This window comes from Oryctolagus cuniculus, chromosome 11, assembly GCF_051225735.1.
Source record: "Oryctolagus cuniculus isolate XC-2025 breed Fujian yellow rabbit chromosome 11, ASM5122573v1, whole genome shotgun sequence".
In the NCBI taxonomy this organism is placed as follows: Eukaryota; Metazoa; Chordata; class Mammalia; order Lagomorpha; family Leporidae; genus Oryctolagus; species Oryctolagus cuniculus.
In genome coordinates this window covers 808,159-817,183 of record NC_142877.1, presented here as the reverse complement: position 1 = coordinate 817,183, position 9,025 = coordinate 808,159, and the positions used below count along the sequence as shown (strand labels likewise).

The 9,025-nt window shown below is 71.2% G+C and overlaps 1 protein-coding gene across 3 annotated transcripts; it reads left to right on the top strand.

Annotated features, from left to right (window-relative positions):
- Positions 1-4,393: 4,393 nt before the first annotated feature.
- MRGBP (MRG domain binding protein) lies at positions 4,394-7,281 on the top strand. Of its 3 annotated transcripts, none has more exons than XM_051829430.2 (5): positions 4,394-4,617; positions 4,895-5,016; positions 5,943-6,024; positions 6,105-6,179; positions 6,552-7,281. In XM_051829430.2, the coding sequence occupies exons 1-5, from the start codon at positions 4,470-4,472 to the stop codon at positions 6,731-6,733; spliced, it is 609 nt and encodes a 202-aa protein (XP_051685390.1). In that variant the 5' UTR covers positions 4,394-4,469; the 3' UTR covers positions 6,734-7,281. The 3 variants fall into 3 exon arrangements, with proteins under 3 accessions (XP_051685390.1, XP_069907725.1, XP_069907724.1); XM_070051624.2 differs by having other exon boundaries at positions 4,400-4,617; positions 5,888-6,024; XM_070051623.2 differs by having other exon boundaries at positions 4,400-4,617; positions 5,867-6,024.
- The last annotated feature ends 1,744 nt before the right edge of the window (positions 7,282-9,025 follow it).

Below are 9,025 nucleotides of genomic sequence, written 5' to 3'. Positions count from 1 at the left end.
CTGGGCAGCAAGGGGACAGACCCCGGGAGGGCAGCCAGGGAGGACCCTCGGCCTGCGAGCCTGGACTGAAACCTGACAGCCCCGCTGGTGACCCCGCTCTTGACGCCACTGACAGCCCCAGTGGACTCCGGGGCAAAAGAGGCCCAGTGGGGTCCGGGCACAGTCGTAGCCGCAGCTGGAGCGGGGAGGGGGGTGGAGCGGGCCAGGCCAGCGAGTCTCCAGGACGCAGCTCGAGGGCTGTTCCTGCCGGCCTCGTGGCCCCCACCCCCCGCAACAGGCTCAGTTCCCGGAGGCTTCAGGACACAGGAATCCCCGGGATTCCCGCGCTGACCCGGGCAGGCAGACAGAGGCGGTGTCGGCCCCTTCCCCGCCCTTCCTGGTGAGCCCGCGTGGTCATGCCGCACGGTCCAGGCGAGGCCATGTCAGGGCTGATCGCCATGGCGACCCGGGCTCTGGGTTGCAGCTCTGCCTCACCAGGGCCAGGCCAGGACCCACTGGGGCTTCTGCGTGGGCAGGTGCCCCTCACCCTCGCGGTTTGCCGCAGCCCCCCCCCAGCACGCAGAAGGACCGATGTTGCAGAGTGGACAGCCACGGGCGCCTGCTCCACCCCCAGCTCGACCACTGCCCCACGAGGAAGGAGAGGGCCTGGGCCAGCCGGGACAGATCCGCGTTGAGAGGCGCTGGGCTCTGCACGCGTCCGCACCTCAGCATGTTCATGCTGTGGACACGTGTGTTCATGCTGCACGTGTGTATTAATCGTGCACACAGGTGTTCATGCTGCGAGCACACGTGTTCATGTTGTGTGCACACACGCATGCACCTGTTTCTCACCAGTGCCCTGGGCTTGAGGCTCCTCCTCTTCCCGCCCGGCCCACAGGCCTGAGCCGGTTCCAGGCCGCGGGCAGCACAGACCCCCAAGGCAGTCTGGGGTGGCCCTGCACCCACACAAGCAGCGAGCAGAGGGGGCCTGTGTCTCCCCAGGGCCCCACGCCTGACTCCTCCCTGAGGAGCAGCGTGGGAGGGGCTGCCCTGGCCTGCTTCCTGCAGCCGTGGGACCGCGGCTTAGCGGCCAATCAAGCTGCTGGCCAGGCGCCAGCTGGGGAGAAAGAAGCGAGAGCCCGGGCCAAGGGCAGAGCGCCAGCGCGGGGCGCTCACACCCGGAATTCTCCAGGGTCACCTGAAATTCCGATTCAACTTGGCAGCCGGAAGTTTATGTTAAATCTGGCAACTCCTAAACACAGCCGAAGCCCCCACGGCCAGTCAGGGGCGACGCTGGCCCCAGCATCCTGCACCTGCCCCCATCTCGGTGACCTGGCCCTGTGGGTGACATGGAGGCGACAACAACAGAGGGCACTGCCGTCAACAGAGCTGCCCGCGAGCCGTGCCACTGGGCGGGGATGGATGCTCCCCCCCACCCCCGTCAACAGAGCTGCCCGCGAGCCGTGCCACTGGGCGGGGATGGACGCCCCCCACCCCCGTCCTCAGAACTGTTTTGTCCGCTAGATGGCAAGGACGGCCCCTCCCACTGTGCGGGCCACCCTCCTGGAGACCAGGAACGGCTCCTGGGTCCATTCAGTGGGTGGGAGACGCCCCCTGCAGGCCCAGCGACTCCCCAGGGCCAGCTCCGAGGTCCGCGCAGCCGTGGCCACGCCAGCGGAGACAGAATTCGGGCGTGAGGGCCGTGGTCAGCAAGGTTGCAAGGTAGCAAGGCTTATTGGAGCAGGGCGGCCATCAGAGTGGACGGGACAGAGAGCGCCCAGTCCCTCAGACCGGGGACAGCAAGGTCACGTGGTTAAGTGGAGCGGCTGCACCTGAGCCCGGGCGGGCGGCTCAGCAGAGCCGAGTGCTGGGCACGGGCTTCGTTCAGACCGGGGTTTTTAAGGGAATCGGTCTGGTTCTCCCAGGCTTTTCTCTCTCCCCCTCCCCCTCCAGGAAAAAGGGCTTTCTCAGCGTAAATTGTGAAAATTCTTCCCAAGGGTTTACTACTCGGTGCTGTCAGACTGGGGGCCACCACTTGGTCAGAACCCAGAGCCAAACCCAGAGCCCCCACTCCTGGGGTCCAGGAGCGGAGAGGTCATTTACCCCTTAGTTGGTCAGTTAGTCCATCAACAGATGGCCACTGCCCCCTTACGTGCTGGGTCCTTCCTGGGAGGCTGGGCAGACCCAGCCAGGAAGCCCGCCCTGGCCCTGCAGGGAAGGCGCACATTGGACGGCTGTCACCAGTCCAGCGTGAGGAGCAGGGGAGTGCGCCACGGCAGCCTACTTCCTGTCTCAGCCTCCTGGCCCGAGAGGCTGCTGCTGCCCTCGGCCCTGCCATCTGCTTCAGCTCCCGCTCTGGGCATCCTGTTATTCCTGCCCCGCCCCACGCAGGTGTGCACCCCAACCCCCAAGGCCGGCCTGACCCGGGCCTCCCTTCTGCCTCCCGCAAGTGTCTGCTTGGTCAGGCTCACCGCCCCGCCCGCCCGCCCGCCCTCCCTCTAGGAGCTGCTGAAGCCGCCTCGCCCGCCCCCGCCGTCAAGATGGGGGGGGGACACCTGGGCCTGTTGACTGGGGCGGCCCCTGCCCATCCCCTCTTCCCAGTCTAGGGAACTCCAGGGAAAAGCCTGGGTCTCGGCTGGCTCCGCCCACCTCCAGGCCTTCCCGGTCCCCAGGCTGTGCGCCCCCTCGGGAAGGGACCCAGGCCAGGCACACGGCAGGCGGGGGAGGGACAGCAGCTGCGTGGCGCCCTCCCCTTCCCCACCATGGAGGACGCCACTGCCCAGCACCCCACTCCCGGCCTCAGCCTGGACACGCAGTCCGTCTACTGAGGGCGTTTCAGTTTTTAAACAAAGATGTGAAGGCTTCCTGGGCCTGGCTCTGTGGCATAATAGGCTAAGCCTGTGCCTGCGGTGCCGGCACCCACATGGGCACTGGTTCGAGTCCTGGCTGCTGCTCTTCTGATCCAGCTCCCTGCTGTGGCCTGGGAAGGCAGAAGATGGCCCATGTGCTTGGCCCCTGCACCCACGTGGGAGACCCGGAAGTTTCCTGGCTCCTGGCTTTGGATCAGCCCAGCTGCCGTCTGGGGAGTGAACCAGCGGTGGAAGACCTCTCTCCCTCTCTCTCTCTAACTCTGCCTCTCAAAGAGCTGCGTCCCGCAGCCGCCCAGGTTGTGCCCCGTGGAGACCGGGCCGGGAGCCGGCACCAGCAGTTTGCCCACAAGATGCCCGGGAGAGAGCGAGGCGCTGCCCTCGGCCCGAAGCACCCTGCCGGCGTCTGCGGTGGAGCGCGGGTCGGGGCAGGGCTCACCGGGCAGGCGCACCAGCGTGGAGATGACCTCAGGGCCAGGGGCAGCCCGGGGGAGCGGGCAGGGATGGGGGGCCAAGACGGTGAGGCCGCCGCCCGCGGGCGCTCAGACCCCCACGGGGACCCGGCCGAGGAGCACCCGCCTCGGGCTCCTGTGACGACTGGTGGTCCGGGCAGCTGGGATGGGCGCTGAGCCCGAGCCCAGAGCCGCCGTCCCGAGGGCGCGAGCCCCTCCTAACCCCCTAGGGCGGGCTGCCCTTCGCCCCACCGCACGGGGACGACGCCGAGACCGGACGCGCGCGGGGCCTCGCCGGGGGTCTCAGCCGAGACGCCGCAGAGCCCGAAACGCTCCCCGGCCTGCAGCGCCGTGCACAGACGCACGTGTGCGCCGCGTGGGCGTGGCGCGCGGGGAGAAGGCGGGGTGGGGGCGGAGCCACGATCCGTGCGGACTCCTTCGGGCGCCTCTGGGAGCCGGTCCCCGGACGCGGTCCAGTCGGCGGCCTCGCTCCGCCCAGGCCCCGCCAACTCCGCCCCTCCCTGGCTCCGCCCACGACCGACTGCGCCGGAGGGCACGCGGGATTCCCGCCTCGCGCAGACTCCGCCCACTATGGGTCCGCCCCGCCCCCGTTGACTCCGCCCCCGGGCCCCTCCCACGACCCACTCCGCCCCGGCCCGCCGGGGAGTGGGCTGAGACCCCCAGGCAGCCCCGCGGGACCCGCGGCGGCAGAGCCGGGGCTGACACCACCCTGGTGGTCCCGCTGCAGGCCCCGCCCTGGGCCCGGGGGCGCCGGCGGGGGTCGAGCGGCGCCGCCGAGCTGCTAACTTGGGTCCGACGCGAGTCGGGGGGATGTGTCCGGGCGGCGCTGCTGGGGCCACGGAGTCGGACAGAGACCTGGGAGACCCCCACCCATAGCAGCCGCGCCCGCCTCCCGCCTTTGCGCGGACTCGGGCCCCACCCACCCCCGGGCCTCGGCCCCGGGTCCGAGCCGCGGGCTGCCTCTGCGGGCAGGTTCCGTTCGGGCCCGCGCCGCCAGGGGCCGCCGCCAGGGGCCGCCACAGCGCGCCCCCCCCCGACCGCAGCTGCGCCTGCGCCGTCGCCGGCGCGCGCGCCCGAGCGGCCCGTGACTGCGCCTGCGCGGAGCCCGGGCCGTGCCCGCGCCCTCCGGGGGGCTTGTCGCCGGGCGGCCATGGGGGAGGCCGAGGTGGGCGGCGGGGGCGCCCCGGGTGACAAGGGCCCCGGCGAGGCGGCCACGAGCCCGGCGGAGGAGACGGTGGTGTGGAGCCCCGAGGTGGAAGTGTGCCTCTTCCACGCCATGCTGGGCCACAAGCCCGTCGGTGAGCGCGGGCCTGGCGCGTGGGGGCGGGGCGGGCAACCGTCAGGGCGGGGGCGGGGCCTGGGACCCCCGCGACCCCGCACGCCCTCACCCCGTCCCCGGAGACCCGCAGCTCCCACGCCGGCACCCCGCAGCTCCCCACCCCGCCCCCCACTCCTCTGCGCCCTCCCCGCGCTCTCCCACGCCCTCAGCGCCGAGGGGGGCCGCGACTTCTTCACCCCCACCCCCCGGGCCCCCGCCCAGCCCCAGCCCCCTCACCCGGCCCGCCGCCCCCGCAGGTGTGAACCGGCACTTCCACATGATCTGCATCCGGGACAAGTTCAGCCAGAACATCGGACGGCAGGTGCCCTCCAAGGTCATCTGGGACCACCTGAGCACCATGTACGACATGCAGGCCCTGGTGAGCTGACCGCTGCGCGGGGCCACGCAGATGGGGCAGGCCCGTGGGACCCCAGGAGGTGGAGGGGGCGTGCGGACGCCTGCCTTGCTGGCCACCTCCTGGGGGTCCCGGGCCTCACCTGTGTTGCTGCGGGGGGCAGGCTCCCCCCGGGCAGGGCTGCGGGCGTCGGGTCTGGGAGTTCAGAGGCGCTGACTGCACCGGGAAGCAGGTGGCTGGGGGGGAGAAGGGGCCGCACCTGTGCCTCCCAGGCGGACTCGGGGCTCCCGCGGCTGTGCGGGGCGGGGGGGGCAGCACCTGTGCCTCCCAGGCGGACTTGGGGCTCCCGCGGCTGTGCGGAGCGGGGGGGGCCGCACCTGTGCCTCCCAGCCGGACTTGGGGCTCCCGCGGCTGTGCGGGGTGGGGGGGGCAGCACCTGTACCTCCCAGCCGGACTCGGGGCTCCCGCGGCTGTGCGGGGCGGGGGGGGGGCCGCACCTGTGCCTCCCAGCCGGACTCGGGGCTCCCGCGGCTGTGCGGAGCGGGGGGGGGGCCGCACCTGTGCCTCCCAGCCGGACTTGGGGCTCCCGCGGCTGTGCGGGGTGGGGGGGGCCGCACCTGTGCCTCCCAGCCGGACTTGGGGCTCCCGCGGCTGTGCGGGGCGGGGGGGGGGGGCAGCACCTGTGCCTCCCAGCCGGACTCGGGGCTCCCGCGGCTGTGGGTGAGGAAGGCGCCTGCCGCCCGGCGCCCGAGGGAGCGCGCAGCCGCCCTGCGGCACCTGCGTCGTGCCTGGGGGTTCCCCTCGTGGCTGCAGCGGCCAGAGGAGCCTGGGAGGCCGGGGCCAGGGCGCGCTCACGGCCCAGGTGCTGGCCCAGGAGCAGCGCCCGCGGCTCCAGTTCGCCTTCCAGGACTTGCTGAAACCCCGTGTTCCTTTGCCGTGCCTGACGTCAGCACGAGTCGGAGATCCTTCCGTTCCCGAATCCCGAGAGGAACTTCGTGCTCCCGGAGGAGATCATTCAGGAGGTCCGGGAAGGTGAGAGTCGGGCAGGGCTGGGCAGCCGAGGCCCGCGTGGCCGGCACAGCGGGTGTCCCACGGTGCCGCCTCCTCCGCAGGCAAAGTGATCATGGAAGAGGAAACCAAGGAGGAGATGAAGGAGGACCTGGACCCCCACGGCGGGGCCGACGATGGTGAGCGCGGGGCGGGGCCGGCGGAGGGGGGGGGCCGGCGGAGGGGGGGGACTGCGCGCGGGGGCGGGGCCGGGGCGGGGCCGGCGGAGGGGGGGGACTGCGCGCGGGGGCGGGGCCGGCGGCGAGATGCGGGGTGCTGCGGCGCACAGGGCCCTGCTGGTCCCCCGCGCCGCAGGATGGGTCCTGGCCGTCCCTGAGCGCAGGGTGCTGGCTGCGCTGGCCTTCAGGCTGGACACACCCCTGGAGCCCACGGCCCGGGCTCCCAGCCCAAGAGGGCACCGAGGGTCAGGTGCGCAGAACCCGACTTTTGCAGCTGACGGGCGGCCGGCCGAGCTCCCGGCTGGGTGCTCAGCTGAGTGGTTTTGTTCTCAGTTTTCTCATCAGGGAGCTTGGGCAAAGCCACAGAAAAGCCCGGCAAAGACAGAGAGAAGAACTCGGAGCTGGGCTGCAAGGAGGGGGCGGACAAGCGGAAGCGCAGCCGGGTCACCGACAAGGTCCTGACCGCCAACAGCAACCCCTCCAGCCCCAGCGCCGCCAAGCGCCGCCGCACATAGGCCCCAGCCCGGGGGCAGCCGGAGCCGGTGAGGAGCCGCGGCCGTCGAGGGCCGAGTGCCGGCGGCCAGCAGTGGGAAGCCCAGGTGGGCCCGCCATGTCCACAGGCTGGACACACGCAGCTCGGTCCAGCGTCCAGCACGGGTGGGCCGTGGCAGCGGCCTGGGCCCGGGGCAGACCTGGACTTGGCGAGCCAGGAGGACAGCTCCGCGCCCCGCTGCCGTCTGAGGCCCCGAGCCCGCCCCGGGGCCTGCGCGGATGGCCGCCCTGGCCACCTGGGGCCTAGGACGAGGCCTTCTGCCCCCGCCCCGCCCCGCAGTGGCGCGCGGTCGGGTGGGCGTCTCACTATTTAAATTTCATAAGCCTGTTTTACTAGGGTTTTCCGTGAAAGCACACGGCGGCGGGAGCCAGCAGCCTCGCACAGCGCCCGGCGGGGAGCGGGGGGCGGGGCGGGGCGGGGCGGGGCAGGGCAGGCCGGCGCCCCCGCCCTGGGATGAAATTTCTTTTCCTTTGATTGCTGCACATTAAAGCAGAGAGGGGCGTGTTCACAGCCAGTGGCCTTTCCTCCAGCAGGAACTCGCGTGGGTGACCTCCTGCGGGCGCTCGCTACATTGTTACTGTGTCTGCAGCAGGGAGAGAGGAGGAGTGTGGGGCTGGGCGGCCTCCCGGGTTCCGCTCCGGCACCGCCCCCCACCTCTGCCTCGGGTCTGCGGTGCTGGGTTCTCTCCTGCACTGACCCCACAGCACCCACCGAGGCGGCCGAGCCGGGCCTGCTGTGGGGAGGGACTGGCGGCTCCGGGTCACTTTCCGGGCGATGTCGGGCTGGCAGCTGCTTCCCTAACGCGCACGCAGCACCCTGTGCCCCCTGACCCCCCCCAAGCCAGAGCCAGGGCCCAAGATGCATGGCTGCCCTACCCTGGCCACGCCCACCCGGCCCTGGACTGCAGAGGGAGGGGAGGGGTCCCCTGCACAAAGCCAGCCCCCCCTTCCCCCACCTGCCTTGGGCTAGCTCTGCGGCCAGCTCTGTGATCTAAGCGAGCTGGGCCTTGCAGGAGTCGGCCCGGGCGCGTGCTCGCCACCCAGCACCTGCTCTGCTCTCCGAATGTGCCCACCCCATCACGTTTCAACCCTGGTCCCTTCGCGCGGGTTTTCTAAGGATGGACTGGTGCCGGGCGCACGCCGCTTCGCCCCCCAGAGGGCAGTGCAGCTGGCTGGGCCGAAGCCTGGAGCTGCCTGCAGGGGCTGAGGCACGCGGGCCGTCTTCCACTGCTGTCCCAGGTCACAGCAGGGAGCTGGGTTGCAAGTGGAGCAGCCAGGACTTGAACCTGTGCCCGTGTGGGTGCCAGCCCTGCAGGTGACCACAGCACTGGTCCCAGCATCCAGTTTCTGCAAGCAGAGGTTGCCCACACACCCCAAGAGGCCGGCCTGGCTGGACGGGTGGGCAGCCCTCCTGGGCCCCTGCGGGCAGGTCCCGTGGCACTGCTGTGTGCAGGGACTTGTGGCAGGTTCACATGCACCTGGGACAGGTGCTCGCGCTCTCCTGGCCGGGGTGCGGCCTGCGATGGGCTTAGGAATACCTGGGCTCAGTGCAGGTGGTGCCAGCCGGGACTGGAAGGTAGAGGCAGGAGACGCGGCCCAGGGGCAGCTGACCCTCAGCTGAGCCAGCGCTGCCGTGTGCTTTGTGTGGGGGCCCCTGGCGAGCACCCCGTGTACCACGCAGGCTTCCCTAAAAGTTATTTGAAAGCCAGAGTTAGAGGCAGATCTGTCCACTGGTTCACTCCCCAAATGGCCACAAGGGCCAAGGCTGGAGCCAGGAGCTTTGTCCGGGTCTCCCTTGCTTTCCCAGGTGCATCAGGGAGCTGGGTTGGGAGTGGAGCCGCCCGGACTTGAACCAGCGCTCGTGGACTGCGGCATCTCCCGGCCCTGGCCGTCTCCTGGTGGATACAGATGGGGGTTCAGGAGGGGCCAGAGGGGTGGGCGTGGCCGCAGCCGGGAGGGAGACTGGGCCCCGGTGCTGCCCAAGTAGTGGTGACTGCTGACCGGCATTGGCCGCTTGGGTGAGGCCCTGGCCACACGCCTGTAGCCTGCTGCCAAGGACAACAAGGGGATTCGAACCGGAGCCGCCGGAGCTCCAGTCCTTGGTGCTGGGCCGGTGTTTCCAGGTGTGCCACCTGCTTGCTGCCTCCCCCAGCCCCGGCCCCACCTCACAGGTGGCAGGTGCTGTGCCCACACCGGCCAGGGAGCGTCTCACCAGCAACGCTGTGGGAACGCAGCACCACGAGCCCGGTGAGACG